The sequence below is a fragment of the Barbatula barbatula genome (assembly GCF_947034865.1).
Source record: "Barbatula barbatula genome assembly, chromosome: 8".
NCBI classification, from domain to species: Eukaryota; Metazoa; Chordata; class Actinopteri; order Cypriniformes; family Nemacheilidae; genus Barbatula; species Barbatula barbatula.
In genome coordinates this window covers 65,268-88,241 of record NC_136771.1, presented here as the reverse complement: position 1 = coordinate 88,241, position 22,974 = coordinate 65,268, and the positions used below count along the sequence as shown (strand labels likewise).

The following is a 22,974-nucleotide window of genomic DNA, read 5'->3' as shown; positions in this document are numbered from 1 at the left end:
AACGCTAAAAAAAAGTTAAATTCACTTACAGTATATAAATAAAATAGCTGAACAAAATATAGATTTTAAAATCACGTTGGCGCTACTCATTTTTGGCTTGTCCGAATGTTATTGCATTTAGTGTTTTTTATTGTTTATTTTTGGGCAGCGTTGTGCTTGGAAATGTTTGGCATCCTTTTCAAATAAAAAGGGCATAGTTCACCCAAAACATTTACATTTACTCACTGTCGTGTCATTAAACTTTTATGACTTTCTTTGAAAGAAATGTTGTTAATATAGCAAAATGGGACCTCTTTGACTTCAAAATATCTTCTTTTGTGTGGCACATAAAAAAGAATCATACACAGGTTTAAAGGGTCAATATATGATACCCCAATTTGACTTTTGGGTGACTATTACTTAAAGTGTCCAATATTTCTAACTAAATAAATTATTTTATTACTGTCAACAGCATGTGTTTTGTGAGAATGAGTGTTTCTGGCTGAGATCTGAGTGCTGTATTGACAGCAGCAGAGCTCGGCCGGGAGGGGAATTCTCACAGTTTGCTGTTCTGTCTGTTTGTGTCCTGACTCATCCTCCTCCAGCATTGAGATGTCAGCAGGTGTCATGTCCCCCCCTTCATCCCGGTCTCATCCCTCACTGCCTCCATCGCTCCCCTGAACAAACTCACGACGGTGATTCTACTTCATGCTTCTGCATGGACATGATAGGATCTCAGATGTTTCTCTCGAGTTAAAGACTCTCACGTTTGTCTCCTCTAGACGTTCAGAAGAGATCTCAACAATCAAGTGGTCAGTCTTTGGGTCTCTCTAAGTGCCTGCTAGGAATCACTGTCAACACCTTAGGAACTGCATAGCATCATCCTAGCAACCAATGAAAGCAGCACTTCATGTGCAGTCTTGTCCTGTGCTTGAACTCCTGGCCTGCTGTTGTGACTCAAGGTCATAACCAAAACGTGCACATATTTAACATGGGGAAAGTTAGGTCCAGCTGTTTACCTGCCTTTCTTTTGCTGTGTCTGTACAGGGTATGTGACCGTGCTGATGACATAAGGTGTCTGCGTGAATAGGTGAGCAGTGGGATGCAAAATACGTTGACTGAAAATGTACATATGATATACCTATCATTGACCACGAACCAAGTTTTTTGGTCCACAGACGACGAATTTACATAATCTTCATAATTTATTTATTTGAATAATGTGTATTTTTTGTGATTATTGCGATTATATAACAATGGTTTTTAAAAGGCGAAGTATATTTTAAATTTTTCTAATAATCAGCTCAAAAAAGTGACCGGGATGTAAATCACCTCTAAATACATTTGAAGTTTGTTCTGGTACATCAACACGTATTTCTCGTTTAGATTTTGTCTATGTGGTTTATGATGAAAATCATAGCAACATGGACAAACAGAATAAATGTTCCAGAGTTTGGTCGTCCTGGAGTATTTTTCTCAGGGACGAGAGTATGCAATTCCAGGATGCAGCACGATGTGTTGCCGTGGGAACACAGCAGGAGTCGTGTCTTAGGAACAGCTGTTTGTCCCAGACATCAAATAAAATAAATAAATAACACATAGACCTTTCCTCCTACTCAACAGTCTCACTTATACTATATGCTGGACCCCGGACTATAACAAACATGGAGCCAAGGGTAAAGAAAGAAAGAAAATCGCAGAAGAGTTATCTCAAATATCTTTCTCCTAGATCTCAATGAGATGAAATGGAGAGCAAATAGAAACATTTGCTTAAGTCTTATGTGCGTCTCAGATATTTCTCCAGAGTAAAAGAGTCAGAAATATGTCTGTCATGAGAGATTGAGAAGATACATCAACAATGGGTCAAACTGAGCTCAGATTTTTCTTGTCTGCTATAAAAAATCGATATTATTGAAGATCTTGATATCAAATCCAGATTATTTCACCTTCGCAATCTACATTTATTTCACACCTCCATGCTCTTACATACAATTGTCTAATTTCTCTGTTTTTATTTCCCTTAAGGAATTTAAGAGAAATATCGGAGACTAAATTGATACTGAAATGAAACGCACCAGAGAATCAAATCTCATTTGCTCTTCACGTGACGTCAGGACTCACCAACGAACCCCAGCGCTGTTTAATCATCATGAAGCCTGTGTGTAGAAGCGTGTCTGGATGTTGAGCTGAAATCTGACTCCAGGTTGAAAGTGGAAGCAGGTGGTCGTGCACGCCAATACCACCTAAAGCACTCCGCCCACCAGCCCCAAGCCACCCGTCCGAACGCTTCTGAGGTGAAAAAGGACACAGGTGTGGGTGTGTTCGGCATGTGCTGGAGGTGTGGTGCAGGTGTACATGTGCCAATTTAAGGCCATTTAAGATGGAGGTGGACGCAGGTGTGTGGCTACGAGATAATAGGGATTGAGGAGGCGGGGGTTATGCGACAGTTGAACGTGATGTTCTTTGGATGAAACGAAGCGTCCGTATTGTGGCAGTCGGGATGGACCGACCTCTTGTATGATATCATGGCCCACCTGGATGTGTAATGTAATGCACTCATTGCCGACACGTGAGACCGTAATGAGGCCTCCAATTATGAAGACACCCGACGGGTGAAATGCATTATGACGTATCATTTCATCCAGGTAATGTGATCGCTCACAAACATTTATATTATGAACTGTCAAACCTGCCTTAAGTTTTTAATTGCAGTCAAATTGGCTTTCTATCCCTAAGTCATTTCAACTTGATGAGTTGAAATAATCTAAATATTAAGCTTAAATAGTAAGTTGAAATGAATGTAAAGCCAATTTGATTGTGCTTAAAAACGTAAGACGTCATAAATGTTTTACTCAAGTAAATAATCTCTGCAATGTATCTAACCTATTAACAATTCAGTAAAAGAATCATTGTTTTCCTAGAGTAAAAGTGGCGAAAGCACAGCTAACACATTACTTACAGTTTAGTCTGAAAATGAATCATGGTTTTTACATTTAGGTAACCGCAGTTTTACTATTTCATGGTTTAACTATGGTTACTGTAGTAAATCTCGGGTTAAATTGTGGTTACCATATTTTTATTTTAGTTTCACTTGTAATAAACCATAGTTTATTTTCATAAAGAATGATGACACTGCATTTGCATTTCAGAAATCAAAAAGTACGATGATGCCTGATTCTCTCCAAATTTTGTGCAGAATTGTTTAAACCAAATATGGTATAATTTATTGTCAATTCATTATTTAAACGTTTCCTCTTTTGCAGAATCCACGAAGGCATCTTGCACAAAAATGAATATTTACATGAGGTAATGCAATGATTCACAAAATCCTGTTGATGTTTTTTTGATTTGTACACTTTAATCTTTAAATAGACTGAAACTAAAAGTTTTCCGGAACCCAAATTAGCGTTCTAAGCCATTTGCTTTGATATTTTATTATCTAATGCAACAATGTTCATACATTGTCAGTAGCTTAAGGGACGTATGAGAGTTTATTCAGTCAGCAAATTATCTCTTATTTCTCTCTCTCATACACGAGTCTGATATCAAGAGCAGCACGTAAATTTAGTCAAGCTGCAGAACTTTAATGGTAGTTGAGACACTGAAGTAATTGTGTTCTCTCTCGCAGGAGGATTTGCATGCTGTGACTCTCACGAACACTAACCCCAGCGCTCGACTTTTAAATGCTATGGTGTCCTCACCTCCATTTATATTTACATTGAGTCATTTAGCAGACAGCTTTATCCAATGCGTCTTACAAAGAATTCAGGGAGCAATAAGCGATATGTCATACAGGAGCAATAATACAATATTGCTCCTCGCTCTCAACCCCCTTCCGCTCGCCTCTTCTGTGCAATTGAAGCAGACCACAACTGTTTCCTCCTTTTCAAGCAAATGCAGACAGGTGGGGTTTGAACGAGTCCAACCAGCAGATAACAAAACCTCAAAGTCAAAATGAAAGCATGTGACCTATGGCGCCCAATGGCGCTCTGCCACTTCCAGATTTTTTTTGCAATGGTGGGGAACGGTTAAACTTGCCGTCTGGCTTGGCTTCAGCATTCTGTGGGCCAACCACAAACCGAGTCTGTGACCGGCCACGGCTCTGCAGGCAGTGGAGATAAAGATAGACGCTGAGGCAGAGGGAGGGAGGGATGACACGACATGTTGATGTCAGAGTGTGAATCAGCCGAATTGCCGCAAAAAACCACAGCTACGCGCTTGTGCTGCTTCTCTTTTGCACTGGGTAAGCATCAGTCAACCACAGGCTGACCGCCGATAGCAATCTTCGTGTCTGTCAGCCATGCACAGAGCCCAAGGACAGAATCGCACCGGACCGCCGCAGGGTGACCATGGGTTCCAGGGTGTGGGTGTGTACTGCATGTTGGGGTTTCGGGGTTCGGTTTACGGGGTGGAACGTGGATGTCGTTGAGCGTGCGGCGTGTTTCACGGTGGTATTTTTGGTCTTTGCAGGGCAAGGCAGGGAGCCCTTCAAAATTAGGGAGCAAATCAAGTTAGAGGTGTTGGATTCAACCGAGGAGGAGGCGCAACAGAAGCAGTCGCTCACCATGGCCTCCAACAGCATCTTCGAAAGCTTCTCGTCCTACCAGCCTTTCTTCAACAGAGGTGAGTGTCTGAGACGTTTCTCCATGTCATGATGAAGGTTTATCCATGCTGTTGTTTACACAACGTGACGACAGTGAAGTTCTGGTTTGCAGTGTCACTGAGGTACTGAAATCTTGTGGCTGAATCTGAAAACCACAGGGCTGTGGGTTAGTCAGCACTCCAATGGTTAACCTCAGTCAACCAGCCGGTGCGTAGTGGACTCCACCGCGTCTCCTACGCTGATGTTTCCTCGTAGAAAAAGTCGGCGGTAGGCACCTATTGAGCGTTTGGTCGCCTGCAACTTTAGTTTGAAACCATTAAACTTTTAGTTGTTATAGGATTGAATGGAGGATAGACGGAAGCTTGTTTAATACAGAAATGTTTTTCTAATAGTTTTGAGATCATTTCGAGTTGCTTTCTTAAGCAGGAGGATGATGGGAAGGATGAAGAGATGAAGAAAAAATCGAGATACAAATTCGTTTGGATGCATTTTCTATTTTTCTTGGAGATGGAGGCGAGAATAATAATGTGGATATGGTTGTAAAACTTGTATGGCACTCTTTCTTCTGAAAGAAGATATTTTAAGAATGGAAGTCAATGTCGACGTTTGGTTACCAACATGCTTTAAAATATTATTTTGAGCTCTGCCGGGGAAAGAAACTCATACAGGTTTGATATGACATGAGAGTGAAAAAGTTTTTTGGGGTGAACTATACCTTTAAGAGTGATCTTGTCTTTTTTAAAGTCATGGATTTATTATAATATTTAAGTAAATATTAGGTATGATTCAGGTTGATGGTTTGTATGAAAATGGTTCGTCCCCAAATCTCTGAACTTTCCCTCATCATTTTCGTTTGTGTGTAAAACGCCCAAGGGTGCCTGAGGTCACGGCTGAGATCCAAACATGATGCTTTAGTTTCTGGTACTGAAATGACTGGGTTGGGGTGAATGTAAATAACCCTGTAGTTTTTAAACCGGCTTATTTCACTCTGTGCTCAGATTACTGGATCATATCAGTATAACCTATCTTGTGTTTGTACATGCATTTAAATTCATCGGTTGAATAACAGATTCGATCGCGAGATCATTATGAAAGGTTATTTTAATGAGGACATGTGACCTATTATCTGTTTGTTTCTGACAAAGTCATGTACATCTCATTTTAATTTCCTGAGCTCTCTCGCTTTCTCACGCGTTTGCATACGTGCAAGCGCTTTCAGTTAACACAGGAAGTTTATCAGTCGCACCCGATGCGTGTTTGCTCTGAGTGCATGTGAACCAGCCTTGATGGTGCATCTTCAGCTCTGAAAGTCATGCCAACGGCCAATTGAGTGTAAATAAAAGGCTTTATTCTCCTAATCAGTGTAAAGAACGGAACACAACAGCAGTTTTACATGCGCTTCATCTTTGTGCATCTCACCTGAGTAATACTGCACCACCTGGGAATGTTTTACTCAGATTTTGCAGATTTTGAAGTGTATGTGAATGAGAGTATATGTGTGCGCTTACATGCATGTGTGAATGCACAAAGCGTGTGTGTGTGTGTGTGTGTGTGTTTAAAGTTTGTGCATGTGGTAGTTGTGTTAGAGTTTTGTGCATTCATGTGCATGTGTTTAAGAGTTTGTGCATGCATGTGTGTGTGTAAATGTTGTGGGGCAGAAGGTATATAGGAAACTTCTCACATGACTCAAAAAGTAAAGAAGAATGACTCATTCTATATAACAGTAACAGTATATATCACACTATAGTTTAATAGTCATTATTGTTTGCTGGAAATATTCAATTAAATATTTATTAAAATTCAGTTGGATCATTTGTGCACACAAACAGCCTATATATTTAATAAATTCAAATTAGCCATGGTTTTATTATTGTAAGAGTGTAGACACGTTTTTAATGTTGGATTGGTTTGCATTTGTATAACCACAGTTTCACTACAGATAGGCCTACTTTAAACAAGGTTACTGTGGTTAATTTGTGGTTACCATGGTTTCACTAAAGTTATATGATAGCAGATGTGAGTAGTTGACAAATTTATCGTAAATATGTGTTCGTGTGACAGCAAAACATTTAAAACAAACTAAAAATCTCTCTCTCTCTCTCAAATATAGATTTGAGTATAGACGGTATGTGATTACTACCTCAATTTTGCCTAATATACACAGATTATTGTTGAAAAAGCTCACACTAGGAAACTAATACTTTTAATTAGTTGCTTCCCAACATCGATTGTGGTTACATTAAAAAAACATTTTTGACATTTTTACTTCTTAACTTTCTTAAACGTAACTTCTCAACTTAACTTTCATTTCTTAGAGGCGCCTAACCATGGTTACATTAATAGAACAGCTTCTGACATATGCTAAGATCATATTTATAAAAGCAGCATATTTATATTGAGCTACAACATGCATGTAGCTCAATTGGTAGCACCCTGCGTTAGCGTAGAGGTCACAGGTTCAACGCCTGACATGCATGTGTGTAGGGTCTTGACAGAGGTGTTAAAAGTGCCATAAAACCCAACCAAGTGATGAAAAGGTCACACTTAAGAACCCCTTGACTCTTTTTATCTTCAAATGAAGCCACTTTCACCCTCCACCTCCTTTGTTTCCTTCTTCCAGATGCGATCCGTGCTCTCTGGCGCTGTGGCTTGTGTTGTATTGCGTACTGTATATCTTCCAGTGTTGACTGTAGCTGAAAGCTTTACAAGTTAGTTTTGTGCTCCTGTGGCTTGTAGTGTCACCAGAGATTAATTTATGATGGTGTTAAGAATCGTCACTGCCCTGCGGACCTGCAGACATCGGGTCTGTGACCCGGCGGCCTCACGCCTGGCCATGGCTGATTTTGGTTATCTACATCCCCAGGCACCTGAGAAGGAAGCCATGGTCCATGCAGATTCAGAAAGGGACTCGCATAGGGTCATAAATTCCTCTCGTCCGCTCCTGTGTGTCCCTTAGCTCTCGGTGAATTTCAAGAGCTTAGCGGAACTTGAAGAAGGTGCGGATAGGGGCGACGGCCTCATCGGTCCTCAGGAATTGTGAGAATGTGGTTTGTGTTGGAACCCTACCTAAGAAACCCAAAGTAATTTATATTTCTCCAAAGTGGCTGTAGAAAAGTGCCGCCCTAACCCAGCATCTTCCTAAAGGCCTGTTAGAAGATTGTATCTCCGTGTAATACCTGATCTGTATAAAAGAGCAATATGTTCCAATGTGGAAGGCTGATACTCTCAATATCAGAATTTTGTCAAAGGGATCATCTTGCCGGTCATTGATGAGGCCTATATTGAGTTTCTTGTCCTTACTGGCCCCTGAAGTGTCGCTCTGCTGTAATGGATTTTCTTACCCCGCTCTCTTTACACAATGCAGCTGCCCAGAGAGTTTGGCCCTGCTAATATCGAGCCCCGTTGTCTGGTAGACAGGCAGGCAGGCCGCTCGCTATTGAACCCGTGTCTGACACAACCATGCTGGGAATGTTTCCAGTGGCGCCATCCCTGGACAATGAAGCGACTCCTGAGAGCGAAGATAAAGATGTTTGATGTAGGGGACTCATGTTTGAGAGAAGATGAAATCGCTCATAGTATTAAGTCGTTCTGTATTTTATTATAAATAAATAAATACAATTATGTAATATAATATATATATATATATAATATAATAATTATATTATGCATGGACCGCAGAACGCATCTGAACAAGGGGGGGGCCATAATTTCAAGTCACGCAGAGGGAGTGGGGCGCATATGCATTGAAACAGACAATATTACTGATATATTAAATAACGTTGGGGAGCACTTTATTTTATTCCGAGCTATTTAGAGCTCGTCGGAGTCCGTGATGGAGATGGACGCTCCGGGACTGTTGTTGAGGCCACAGTGGAAGCTGGAGTAGTTTGCTCATTTTGTTTTGCCAGTTTATTTGTAAAAATCTGATATTGACTTCTGTCTCTTCATTGTCGCAGCCTGTTAATGCTGCCAGCGGTTAAACAGTCGCCCGCCGTTGTGGTGACTAGTATTGTTTGACTCGTAAAAACACAGATACAACTTAGGCTTTTATTCATATAAGATAGTTTGTCAGAGTAAAAAAGTTGCCCGGGCCGTGGCCCCTCCGGCCACCCCAGTTCCACGGTCTATGATATTATTTATTGATTTTCATTTTGTAATTCAGAATACTAAAAATAGGTTTGGATTACCTATTTTGCATGTGTTCGCAGTTAACAATTATAGTAAATTCTGTAGTATTATCTTTAATAACGAATGTGGTAAATAATGTTTGTGTATATTTACTGAAATTTTTTTTGTTCCATTGGGATTTTAAGAAAACAAAAAGATGGTTGAAGTGATGTCGCATGCAAATCAATTAGTCATTTTGTAAAACCTCACATTTGCCTGCGGTGTCACTTTAAAGCTGGAGTTATGTTTGTTTTTTGTTTGTTCACATTTTATATTCGACTTAGATGAATGTATGTGATTATTGTTCGAATAGTTTGTCACATTTAAATATTTATTTTAAAAAGTCCGGCTCCATTGGTTTAAATTATATATTAAAACATTTCTCCAAGGACGTTTGATTTGGTATGAACACAAATCCAATTTCATTTCAATAATTATTTTCAGGACAGACATTGATTAGTCGACTGCATCTCATTAAATCAGCCACTGATTGGCTAGCTATCGATGAGGTCGAGCTTTACATGGAATGTCAGAGCGGACCATTTTGTAAAATTCCACATAAAGACACAATTTTGAACCTGTTGTAAAGTCACCATCAAGGCAGATTTCCTTATGGAAATAATCTTTCAGGCCCAAACGCATGTAAAAACAATGTGAGAGATGGAGCTTTGTGTTGGCGAGGGAAGGGAGAAGTGCAACGCCTCTTTGGCTTCGACATGTACGCTCAGAAACCACAGAAAGGTTTTGTCAGTGGAGATAAGAGTTCTTCTGTGTTCTCCTTCATTATTAACCCCCCCGCCTACTTTTCCTGTGAGTCAACAGCCACGAGTAGAAAAGAACTGTTTCGCTGTGAGTCTCTGTTTTAACACCTCAGGCCCCAAATGTCGCTTGAGAAAGCGGAATAGTGCTTCGCTTGAAGGCCCTGACAGGAAGTAGCTGCTTTTGCAAGGTGCATGAAGAACGGCTGCTTTCACTCCACGTGTTTCATGTGCACAGGATATGTGCAAAACCCCGGTGCAACAGTGAAATGCAAACCTCATCGTGTGTGTTTAATATCCAGGCTTGGAAACTCGTTTTTCAAGCTTTGGTTTAGTTGAAATTTAATACATTTCAACTATTGTCAGCGACACTTTAAGCTACTCACACAAAGTTATAGCTGCACCAGATCTCTTTTTGGGGGGAAACAATATCTTATAATATATCATAATAGTTGTAGTATTTTGAAATAAATGTTTAAATTACACTATCCAGTCATAAGATATAATTTTCAATTTATAACTTTGGCTAAAATAGATATCCAAAGTTAACAACGATGGATGCTGCGAAAATGTGAATCATTTTAAATTAATTTTATATAAACTATAAGGGATGTAATAAGATATTATTAAAAACAAAATGTATTTTAGAACTATTACAATGTTTTTCTTGATATTATGTGACCGCCATAAATAATAATTATGCGCTGAGAATATCGTTACACTTTGCCTTTTTGTTTATATGACTGATTGTTGTTGTATATAATACAAATAGAGAAGTAGCGTTTTTGTCTGGTACAATATGTTTTAGAAGCATAGGAACTTGTTAGTCTCACTAGTAAGTTATCTTCATACAAAGACTTTGATACTTTCAGTGGATAGCCCTGAAGCATCGTGCCCATGTATGTGTTTCTGAAGTTTCTGTGTCGAGTCCTTGTATATGTTGTGTGTGGCGAGTCTATGTGAGGTTTCAGTAAGACTAACCTTGTGGTGATGGAGCAGAGACTGTGGCTGCCCGACTAGCCACAATTCTCTACCCACATGCAAAGTAGCCTAACCAAAGCTTTCATTCAGACAGTGTTGCTGTAGACACATGTTTAAAATAACAACACAACGACACCGGCCACACGCTTGGAAACAAGACATGTGCACTTATGTAAGATTAAAATAAGAACTCATAGTTAAAATAAATTCTGAAAATAAAAAGAGAACATGACATTATCTCTTTGTAGGTTAAGTCCCCAATAAATGTGATTTAACGTAAGACTAGTCAAGCAAAATAACGGCCACATTACAGAGAATTGTGACCCTGGATCACAAAACCAGTCTTAAGTAGCACGGGAACATTTTTAGTAAAAGCCAAAAAAACATTGTGTGGGTCAAAATTATAGATTTTTCTTTTATGCCAAAAATCATAAGGATATTAAGTAAAGATCATGTTCCATAAAGATATTTTGTAAATTTTCAACCCAAAATATATAAAAACTTTATTTTTGTGAGTGGATGGCCTGCTACAGTGCCTCGGATTAACAACTTCAAAGGCGATTTTCTCAATATTTAATTTCTTTGCACCCTTTACTTCCAGAGTTTTACACTCTTGTATCTCCACCAGATATTGTCCCATCTTAACAACCCATATATCAATAAAAAGCTTAACTATTCAGCTTTAAAAATTGACCCATAAGACTGGTTTTGTTGTCCAGGGTCACAAATGACTCAAATATGAAAAGTCCACAGATGAGGTTCTGTTTCAGGGTAAAACATTTCTAGAAATTCATCTCGAGCTTGCATGTAATACAGAAGAGACGTTTCCAGTGAAGACTTTGAAATGATTGACAGGTCGGTGTTTGGATGAGGGTACACTTCCTTTAAAGCATCAGTTAATGTGTTTCTGTATGAGTGAGCATGTTTATATCAAAGTCAGTTTACGGAAGTCGTGCCACTTGGGGGCCATGTTTGCAATGTCTCTGGGCAGCTATTTGGGTCTTAGCAAGTCCACATTCCTATCTACTTGAATGAGGGAATGCAGATGTTCGTTAAATCGCTGGTAAAAATCCAAATTTAACAGTATTTTTCGGATCAGTGATGAAACATGACAAGAAATATATCATAACTTTGGTTTGCTAAGCTTTAATTGCAATGAAAATCACCTTTTTTTCGATGTCGACTCATCGACTGCGTCAGCAAACAGGCTAGCAAGCGCCTCACAAGATCACCGCCCCAGAGAGTCATCAGTCTTTACTGTTTTGCAATTGGCTCATTTTACTGGAAGGAGGGACTTTGCTAAAGCGGCCATATTGAGCGTTGCATTCGTCGCCATTGATTGTAACAGCAGTGGCACATTTTTTAATATTAATATTTTTTTATATATAAATGTGCGTAAGTTTGCATGTGTGTGCATGTGTTTGTTTGTGTGTGAGTTTATAAGAAAGAAAGAGCAAGAGTGTGTGCATGTGTGCATGGGGTGTGTGTGTGTGTGTGTGTTTGTGTCTGTCTCTAGCATCTGTTTGTATCTCTCTGTTTTTGTGTTTGTGTAACAATGTGTATGTGTGTGTGTGAGACAGAGATGTCAGCATGAGTGTCTGCATGTGTGTGTGTGTGTGTGTGTTTCAGGAGATGTCACAAAGATTGTTCAGTTGGGCTCTGAGCTCCTAACGGCAAACTCACATCTGCAGCTTCCTTCCTCTGCAATATCAGCTTCAGCGATGGACAGAAAAACACGCTTTTGTCCTTTAAGAGTACACTGCTAATTTTTATGTAGACCATGATTTACACCAATATCTAAAAGTACTGCTCATAAACACCACTGCATTATCATCAACACATCATCTCCATGTCCATCATAACTAAGCTTCATTTACATACAAGCAAACACACAAAACTCTCCACATCAACCTCTTGTTTTTTGCTCTGTACAGTAGATTCCTCGACACTATTTGACTGTTATCATCTTCATCTCTGGCCTTTGTCATATTTATTTGCATACTCTCATTTCACCATCGGCCCTGTTCCCTCTTCACACATGAAATCATTTGCCAGACAAATGACTCAAGAGAAAGCTCATGCTAACCCCGGTTACACAAATGCTTCTGTTATGCATCCTTTTAAAGCTCGCATGCGTCTGAGTGGGGCGCTGCAAGAATGCCGTCCGCAAACTTTACAGTCTGCATCTGCTGCAGTAATTGTGTCCGTATGACTCAGTGTCTGTTGGCACAGTGAGCATCACCTGTTTCCAGCGCAGTCGCCCGGGCGCCCGTGTGTATATGTGTGTTGTGTAGATGGTGAGTCAGAGGAGATCGCAGTTGGCTATGTTTAGTCACAGTATCAGTGCATTGGCACACAGTTGGGGAGCGTCTTGTCCGGTCGTCGTTTGGCCGCGCTAGAAAGCCGTAGTCATGTCTAGCCACTGCGTCTCAATCTGTTTTGCACTAATGCACACACATGATTGGGTGGACGTGAATTCTGTGTGTTTGTTGCATTTCCATCTGTAAGAAAGAAATTTCAAATGAGATCTCTGTAATATTTCAAAGATTTCTCCTAGTAATTAATAAGATTTAATGGAGAGAAAATGGATACTCCAGTGTAACAGTGTCTCAGATGTTTCTCCTGAGAAAAAGAGTCATAAATGTCACAGATGTGTCTGTTGTGAGAGTTTGAGAAAAGATGTCAACAATGTGTCACACTGAGCTCAGATTTGTCTCGTCTGCAATCAAAAGTCAATATTACTGAAGATCTCAATATCAACTCAAACATTTCTCATCACATTTACTCAAATACAGATTATTCAACCTCTAATTCATTTTACACCTCCATAATGTTCATGAATTTGAACAATCTTTTCCATTTGTTATATTATTTCTCCTGAGCAATTTTAGAAGAAACATCTAAGACTTTAAAGTTGATACCAAATGCAAAATGTAAATGAAAATAAAGAGACCAAAAAGTTTAAAACCAAAAAGCCACGGTTTTACTCAGAGGTGTCATGCCCATTCAAACAGAGGGACAAGTGCCCCCTCTGATTTTTTTAATAGTCAGTTTTGCACCCAACCTTCAATTGACGAGTTAGACATATACTGATCAGTTGCAAAATTATATAGGAAGAAACCGTTTCAGTTATGAGCTTCACCCATGTCCTCTTTTGGAAATTTTTGCTGTTTTGATCACATAACAGCGCTGGCTAATGATGTCATCAGCATCTGCGCACAGTCGGGAGCTCGGCTCATGGAAACACCTGCGTGCCCAAAACAAGACTTTCAGACTCATTTGTCACCGACTTTCGTTTAGACCCCGCAACCAAACGGGGTGAGAGAACTGGACCCATGAACTGGGTTTTTGACTTGAAAGTGGCCCAGACCGATCCCAGTATGTCGCAAACTACTGTGAGAACGGACTGCTCCAGATTCTTTTAAATGGCTCTTGCGATACATTGTATTATTCTGTGCAGTCAAACACACCTCTTGGCAATTGGCATACCGGTAACATCATTTGAAGTGAATAACTTTTAAGTTACAGTTCAATTTCAGGGTGCAACGACTGACAATAATCTTAAAGAAATAGTTCCCTCTAAATAAACCATCAATAATATATTAAATCATTTAATATAGATTTGGAAATAAATAGAGTGGTATATTGGTTAAAATAATATATAAAATCTTTTAAATAATACTTAAAGAATTGACATTTTCAAATATTAAGATGCACTAAAATTAATGTATTATGTAATATATTGCATTAAATATTTTTGTTTCATAATGGAAGAAATTTCGTAATGGATAATAAATATGTATTATAGGCAGTTTAACAAAGCATTTTGCTTCATTTTCATTTGCTTTATCTTTTGTGCTCTATGTTTATTTGTATGTAAACAATGACTGTTTAACTACTATGGCACAAAATTGTATTGAAGATATACAAACCACACCAGACTGATGCATTTACCTTAAAAATGTTAAGAAGATCTGAGAAGATTCATGTATCAATCAGATTTCAAATTTAAACCACAAAATAATAGTGATTTCGAAAACTATGCTCTTCAAAAACCATGGTTAAATCATGGTTACTGTAAAGAAAAGTACTTTTTGCCAGAAGTAATGAATATACAAAAAACCATGGTTACTACACTTTTACCATGGTTCATTTTCTTACGGGCAGAAGGATAAATGATGACACAATTTAGTTGAAGAATTGTGTAAAATAAGATTTTTTTCTGAAAATATAGGGCAAATTAAGCCTTTTTACCCTCCTATTACAGTGGTAGTTTTATACTAAGGTAATTCATTAACCATGGTTTTTACTATAATAAAAGAGTGGTAACCATTATGTTTTTGGTGGAACGATCACCAGTTGTATAACCACAGTTTTAAAATTGTATGGTTAACATGTTTCTTTTTGTAGTAAAACCATGGTTTTGATAGTTTTTTAATAAAAGAGGGATGAGAGATATATTTTCTGTGTTTTCTGCAGTTTTGAAAGATGTTGTGGTCCTGTTGTCCTGCTGTTGTTTACCTTATAAAGTATGAAGGTTTTCTCTCTCTTCACTTCTTTCATGTGGCATCAAAAAAGTTAGATAGAAAATACTTTTTATTTAACATTTGTGTAACTTCTCTTGTGTTCCAAAGAAGACACAAACAGTATCAGTACAACAGAACATGATAGAGCTCAAATCTGAATTTGAGCGATTTCTCTTTTTAACCTCTAGATCAGTGGTCTCCAACGTGGTGCCCGTGGGCACCTGGTAGCCCGCATGAACTCTGTAAGGTGCCCGCTAAACAGACGGCTCACCAATAATAAATCTGTGACTATACCGATCAGCCAAGTGCTACATCGTCATGAAAGTTTATTATAAGTGTTGTAAGTTTTAATATATTCTTTAATATAAGAAAACTAAATTTGGTTCTGTGAGCGTAAAAATAAGGCATCACATGTTTAAAGTTTGAAAGTATGTTATCAACAAGTAGCCCTCTAGAGGATTTTAGATATTTTGGTAGCCCTCGCTTACAAAAAGGTTATATTCTTTCTTTTTTATAAAAAATGCACAAGAATATTAAAACAAAACAACACGTGTTCATAGGGCAGACATGTTTGTATTGTCATGCAACATTATCACCTTTGAAAGGTTGTCAGAAGCAGTATGTTCTCACACCAGAAGCCGAGCTCTAATCATCATCATGTCTTATCTGTCCTCGTCAGGTTAAACAGGTTAGTCTGTTGTCTAACGTGACCTGCTTTAATCCTCACAGTGTTCAGATAGGGGTGCATGTTGTCTCTCTCTTGGCCCCTTAGAATCTTTGTCTTGTGTGAGAGTCCAGCCCTGCCTAGCCTCCCCTCCTGACCCCGCCCCCGTCCCCGGGGAGCCTCGGCCATGTGGCAGATTGGCTCTGGATCTAAGAGGCCCGCCGAGGTGTTTGATCTGCTCTTTGCACCGCCCCGCATAACATCCGCGGAACAGGAAGAGGATCTTTAATAAAGCCTCTTCATTTCCTTTTATTTTCATTTCTCTCTGCTCTCGTACCCCGCTGAAGAAACAGCTTACACCTGTTAAGATGATCCAGATGGTAAACAGCTTAAAAACCTGTAAAACAATCCACCTACGTTTAGTACGCTTTGTCCACTTCAATGCTTTCGCTACGTCCACCTGCAATAATAAACATTTCAATTGAGGATGCAACATGTATCAACAAGAGTTATTAATGGGACAGTTGACCCAAAAATGCAAATTCTGCCATCATTTACTCACCAGGTTGTTCCAAACCTGTATAAATGTCTTTGTTCTGTTTAACACAAAGGAATATAATTTGAAGAATGTCAGTAACCAACCAATCTCATCCCCCATTTACTGCCATAGTAGGGAAGATTAAATTGGAGTCAATGGGGGATGAGATCTGTTTGGTTACTGACATTCTTCCAAACATCTTTCTTTGTGTTCAACAGAACAAATACATTTATACAGGTTTGGAAGAATCTGAGGGCAAGTAAATGATAACTGTCCCTTTAACGTTTTGTAATATGAAGTTTTATTAATATTTTTCTATTTGATTTGTTTGTAGTTTTCATGTATTTTTTATTTCTAGGAATTTGTTATTTGCTTTTGTTATTTATTTATATATTTATTTGTTTGTTTTTATGTTTATTTAATGTTTTTACATTGTAAATGTATTGAATGTAAGTTTAATTCTATTTCAATTTTAGTTCAGTTACTTTACTTAAACTTATTTTAGTTTATTGCTGAGGGCTTGAGGCAACAACATTTTCAGATAATATTTAGGCTTATATTTTATTTTGATTTAAATCAACAGAAATGTGTTAATAGTTTTAGTTTTAGTCAATTATAACAATGGGTCTAATATGGACATTTTCAAGGATAATTTAAATGTATATAAATATAATTTTTATTTATGTATGTACTGTATGTATTTATACATGTATTTGTTTGTTTATTTATTAAATAATAAATGTGAACTTTTCCCCCAAAACAGGTTAAAACAACCTTTTACAGTGTAACAACAGACCTTTAACAACATCTTTCAACTCTCGGTTTAAACTGGTTTAATCTGTCTTAAATCATCCCATAGCACAAAAAACTAGTTACAGAGAGTGAAACTAGTTTGTGAGCAGCGCTTCATGTTGACTTAGAATCATGTTCCTCTTAACCCACGTCTCAGACATGTTGAGTGATGCTAGACCTTTGCTAGTCGATAATAAAACTGCCGGGGTGTAGATCCGCGCGCTAATCTGTTCGTCTTCACTTCAACAGGTCGTTGAATATATCCGGCAGAAAGAGGCTGTACCACCAACTGGCAGCCGAGTAATATTGATCTGCATGAATGAACTGGTTGAGGCGGAGGAGGAGAGTGAATGGAAGGTGTTGCCATTGATCGTAACACGGTCTTGACAGGAGCCTCTTTGTTCCCCTGAAGATTGTAACCGAGAGCGCTAATCGCTCTTTGACTAACAGTTTGTCTGATGTGTTATAGACACAAATGATCCATCTGACTTTGGTTACTAGTAACTGCTGAGACATTTAGAGGCGTTCGTGACAGACGTGCAGACAATAGCGTGAGGAACAAACAGACCGTCAGTTACGTTAGCAGCTTGAGGCAAAATGCTTTAGAGGAAGTAGGGTGTTCATTTTCCATGTTTTTCTTTATCTGCATTTTTCCTATATGTGTTCAGCACTTTATCTTCTCACTGCAGCTGTTGGAGAGTTTTGTTATATTTTCATTTATATTTATATTATTGTTTCGTCCCACAAATCAAAGATCGGGCAAGGCTGACTGGCTGGGAGGATCAAAACTCGACTGTGTTCTTTACAACTCATAAGAAAGTTAAATCAAAGATGAGATCTTTAATAACTTTAATTTAGACATCAATTAGATGAAATGTAGAGCAAATGGAATCTTTTGCTTTAGTCTCATGTGCTTCTCAGAAATTCCTGCTGAAACATAGAATGTGTAAAACTGAGCTCAAATTTGCCAGTTTGTCAGATTTTGTCTCATTTGTTTCTAATGTTATTCTTCCTAAGCAATGATATGAGAAACATCTGAGACTGATGTTATAGCTTGTTGATGATTTAAGACATTTACATTTGCTCTGATGTGATCACGAAAGATGTTTCAGAAGCAGCTAGTTGTTGAAAATGCACGCAGTCACCTTTATGCCACTCATCTATCCCGCCTAACCCTAACCCCTAACCCTAAGTTGTGAGAGCACAACAGCAAATGCCAATATAACGCTCGATACTGGCCCGGTACGACACACGGTCAGAGCCGCTTCTCCAAACCACATAACCCTCACAGACTTTGATAATGGACCGTTAGTAGAGCCACCGAGCCCGATGGGATCTGTCCCAAAGAGGAACTCCAGCATTCTTTGTCGATGTGGTTAACAACTTGGAGATGCAAAACGTGTCCTTGTCCATTTGTCGGTTGCTAATTTATTTATCTGTGGATTTGGCTTGGTTGTCGCCTTGTGGATAGACGTTCCCATTTGCTAGAATGTTCTTCTGGCTAATTTGGTAGGCCTTCATCCGCATAATAGTTTAAGTGAAGGATAAAAGAGAAGAAACTGACCTGCTGAAGGATGGAGATGACGGTGGAAATGACTTTTAGCGTTTGACTTTGAGTTATTAATTGATTTTGTGGGTGACTAATGACTTTTTATTGAGCAGTTTTGTAATGACCCAGATGGGTGGAAAGGCTAAACTGACCGCACCAAACTCTGTGACCTACATATGAGAACAGCTTTCGTAACATAGGGTTTAAAAATTGCTTAACTGGTCACCAGTCACTTCAAACTGCAACTAGAGATAAAATAATCTGGACACATTTGATGAGAAATGTTTGAGTTCATATCGAGATCTTCTGATTGCAGACTTGACAAATCTAAGCTCAGTTTGACACATTTTTAACATCTCTTCCACCTCAGATCATCTTGACTGGAAGAGACGTTCAAATGATATCATTTTGAAAAGTTTAGGATTTTTACTGAGGATTCTGCAGCTCAAACAGGATAGCTTGACTGTTGATGATGTAACAACTAGTTGCTAGGCAACCATACATCCAGTCCAAGACCCAAATGATACCAATTAGCCAAGGACTCTTCATGCATGCACCATTTTGATTGTTTTTCACCATAGGGATGACCCCATATAGCTGTTAACGGCGAGTGTGTGTGTACGTCTGATCTCTGAGTCATTGTCTAAGAGCCCATCTGCCCCGACTGACCGCAGGTCATCCAGACCTGATCCAGATCCAAGACTCTCCCTCAAACAAAGCAGTTTCGCTCGCCACAGCGGCCCGTGTGGTCCACTCTGTATAATCACAGACCACAACACAACAACATAACAGGCGAGTGCCAGACGGGTTTTTAATGTTGCTGTCTGTGAGTAAACAATATCCGTCTGTATTGAGGGGTAGACAGACAAGGAAATACTCAAAGTTGGTGAATGAGACTTTTAATTAAACACTCTTGATGTGAACAATAGTTGTTTTCACAGAGTTTCAAACTGTCTGGGTGATTCAGTTTATTGCAGATCAACAATGAGTAAACGTGTTTAACACTGACGTGTCAGGGCGTATAGAGAATGCATTGTTCTGTATAGAACACATTGTGTTTAAAATGTATGTATACGCTACACACACAGGGTCAAAAAGATTTCGATTTTCTATACTCAAACCCAGACATTGGGTTACATTAACCCAGAAAATGTTTATCTCTGACCCAACAATGAGTTAAACAACCCAGCATTTTGGATTTAAACAGCCCAGCATATGTTAATCACAACCCAATGGTTGGGTTTGTCCCTTTTTGACCCAACGTTGGCTTTAACATAGCCCTGCAATTTTTTGAGTGTTGCTTCACAAAGAAATTAATATATTTTGAATATGTATATAAAACAGTTGTTGAGCGGAATACTTGGTTCACAATGCCATTCAATATACAATACTGTGGTTCATGTACTAGCGTCACCACATTTAAAAAATACCTAAATCCTGAAAAAGAAAAAATTAGACAAGAAAGGGTTTCTTTCTGAAACATTAATTTGTCAATATTTGTTTTGTACAGAAGTTCACATTGACTGTAAATAAAAATCATAATCCCCAAAATATTATTTCAACATTACTTTTGAATAACATTATTAAAAGATGCATTCTATCTAAAAGCGAATGCTCATCCAGACCTGCCTGAAAAACCTGTAACCACACCACCACAAATGTACGTCATTTCGTGGTATGACTTGACTTAGACCGCCCAAATCAATATGCAAGTAAGTAGAGCGTACTTGTAAATCTAATTGTATCGTCACCGTGGCAGCCATGTCGTGGAGACACTGTGTGTTTTGTTGCGAAAAGAGGTCCTCTTTGTTTGCCCCTCTAGAAGATGAGACAAGTAAAAACGAATGGTTTAATTTTATTGACAATACTGTTCCACAACAGAACAATCCGAATATTCAAGTGTGTGCAGCACAATTCACAGATGATTGCTTCACGAACCTGTGAGAGATCAAGACTGGCTGTGCACAAAAGCTTTTGTTAAAAACCATTTCAACTTCGCAAGGACAGTCTGGCGCTTCATATTCAAAACCAGTAAGTTAAAGACTTTGTTGAGGACTTACACGAGTTGAGTTTGTTGTGTGTTTGTAGCGCACGTTGTTTCTTTGTGTGATCTACAAATGCACGCAAGCGTGAAAAAAAAAAACATAAGTCCTAATAATCAGTAATTATGTACCAACTAGAGGCAACACATGTTATGTTTATTGTCTTTGTTGAGTCGCGACGAGACGTGGCGTAACACTGGTTGATCAAGAAGGTCCAAAGCGTGCACATTATTTATTATGTTACCATTCCCTTCTGTAATGTTAGCTTGTTTCTCTCTCACACAAACTCTGTATAATGTATATGGTTGTTTGTTTTATGGTCTTTATTATGTCATGTATAAAAGTTAAAACAGTTAGCTATTATGTTTTTTGATAAAACCTTACCAATCCTGCTCAAGTCGGGCTGGCAGAGTGGATGTGTCGGCTTTATCATCTTTATTTTCTGGATCAGATTCAGGCTTGAATTGATAGAAGGAAGTACTGATGACATTTTATCACCTGTCAGTACAATTGCTTTGGAACCTGATGTTCCGAATGTGGTAAGAGGCGTTACATTTCCATCACACGCTTGTAGTATTTGACCAATCACTACGCACTGGTTAACTGGCCAATCACAGCACACCTCGCTGTTCAGAGCAATGAGCTTTGTAAAAAATCTGCATGTTTCAGAGGCGGAGCAAAGAGGAGATACAAACATGCATGTTATGCGGAAAATACAGTGTTTATAAACCTTAAATCATGTATACAAAGTGCATTACATCTAAAGCAAACAATAATTTTCGTTTTAGCGTGTCATATCACCCCATTAAATCCAAAATGAAAACAGACAAAAAAACAATACAATTACATATAATTATATATAGTGATGCAGATTACATGTGGCAGTTCAATTAATAGGACTAAACAGATGTCATATAGTAAAATAAATGTTGTAGAATAGCCTACATATATTAGAATTTTTTGTATTGCGATGTGTGTGCGCACGTGAGTATATGATACATTAAACAAATAGTTTCGCTCAAATGATTCGCAGCACATTTTAAATATTTGTTATCATTTAGTCAGTGCTTAACTCTGGGGATGGAGAATTTTATTTTCTTTTTGGTCCAGTATTAAAACACATGGTTTTCCAATAGGAAAGTGCAATTACTTATAGGTTGTTCTTTAATCGGAGTGCAGTTCTCTGTTAACTTAAACTTTAGATGTTATTTAACAGTGGACATACAGTAAGAGTATGTATGAGGGAAAGAACCCTAACCTTTTTCAAATCAGTTACAGTTTCCTTCTCTTCTGAAAGTCCTTGTTTAGACGTGTTACATTGTTGTAGAGTCAAATAAAAAATATATATTTAAATTGTAGTTTCACGTTAGATTCAAACCAAAAGCTGTTTGACATTTCATCTTGAGCTGTTAAAGAGATGATCGTCAGTTTCCAGCATCTTCCTTCTCCAGGTTTCTGCTCGTGTCTCTTATCATCTAACTGCTGCTTCTCATTTCCTCGCTCATCTCCGGCTCCAGACATCCCCACATCCTCCAGTTCTCGCCCCCGAGGCCCCAGTTACCGTACGGCCCTTTTCCTCAGACTCCCTTCGTTCCTTCATTGACTTCTGTTTATTCACTTTTCTTGAGTGCTTTATCAAACTTTGTCTTGTATTAGATTTTTATTGAGAACAAACCAGTACGAGATGAAACGTCTCATATTGAATTCGAGATGAATTTCTCTGTATTTGGAAATCATCGCATGCTGTGTGTTTTAGGATTTCAAAGTCAGTGTGTGTGTATGAGACACATTTTACAGGAAACCTTGAAATTTTAAACGTCAATATTTCACAGGGTCTTACTGGAACGCTTTACCCAAAGATAATATAAATGAATCTATTTGTCTAACTTGCCTTAATAATAAAATCATAAATGACAAAAAAGAGCATCATTCTTTAGAGTGTCAATATATGAACAAGAAGCAAAGTACAAGGGGGTTGGATGGGGGTCTACTTAATTCTGTCATCATTTATTTACACTTAACATTTTTGTGTTCTGTAGAATAAAGAGAGTCATACATATAATTGGAATAATGTTTAATTTGTGTTCTGTGGGTTAGGGTGTGCGTGTGTGTGTGTGTGCATTCATGTGCGTTTTAGTTTTAGTTCTGCTGTGCCCACTCATCCATTCAAACTGCACTAAATGTTGCCTGAGGCACATCTCCAGCCATCTTTCAGCTCCCTCCCACACACACACACACCGCTCCGGGCCTTGGCCATACCAGGACAGAAAACACACACTTCAGACTTAAAGCAAAGACTCAAGACCATCAGACATGCACCAGATCACTGTAATATTAACATCTGACAGAGAAACATTGAGTTAATTCATCCCATG

The 22,974-nt window shown here is 38.5% G+C and overlaps 1 protein-coding gene across 3 annotated transcripts in view; it reads left to right on the top strand.

The window, feature by feature from the left end:
- Nucleotides 1-4,151: 4,151 nt before the first annotated feature.
- Nucleotides 4,152-22,974, top strand: part of runx1 (RUNX family transcription factor 1) — a 50,946-nt gene continuing 32,123 nt past the window's right edge. For 2 of the 3 annotated variants that reach the window (XM_079461522.1, XM_079461520.1), the window contains exons 1-2: nucleotides 4,152-4,222; nucleotides 4,450-4,602. In XM_079461522.1, the coding sequence (XP_079317648.1) occupies nucleotides 4,545-4,602 (58 nt within the window). In that variant the 5' untranslated portion in view covers nucleotides 4,152-4,222; nucleotides 4,450-4,544. Of the gene's footprint in view, nucleotides 4,347-4,449; nucleotides 4,603-22,974 lie in introns of all 3 variants that reach the window. The other variant, XM_079461519.1, reaches the window with a different exon arrangement.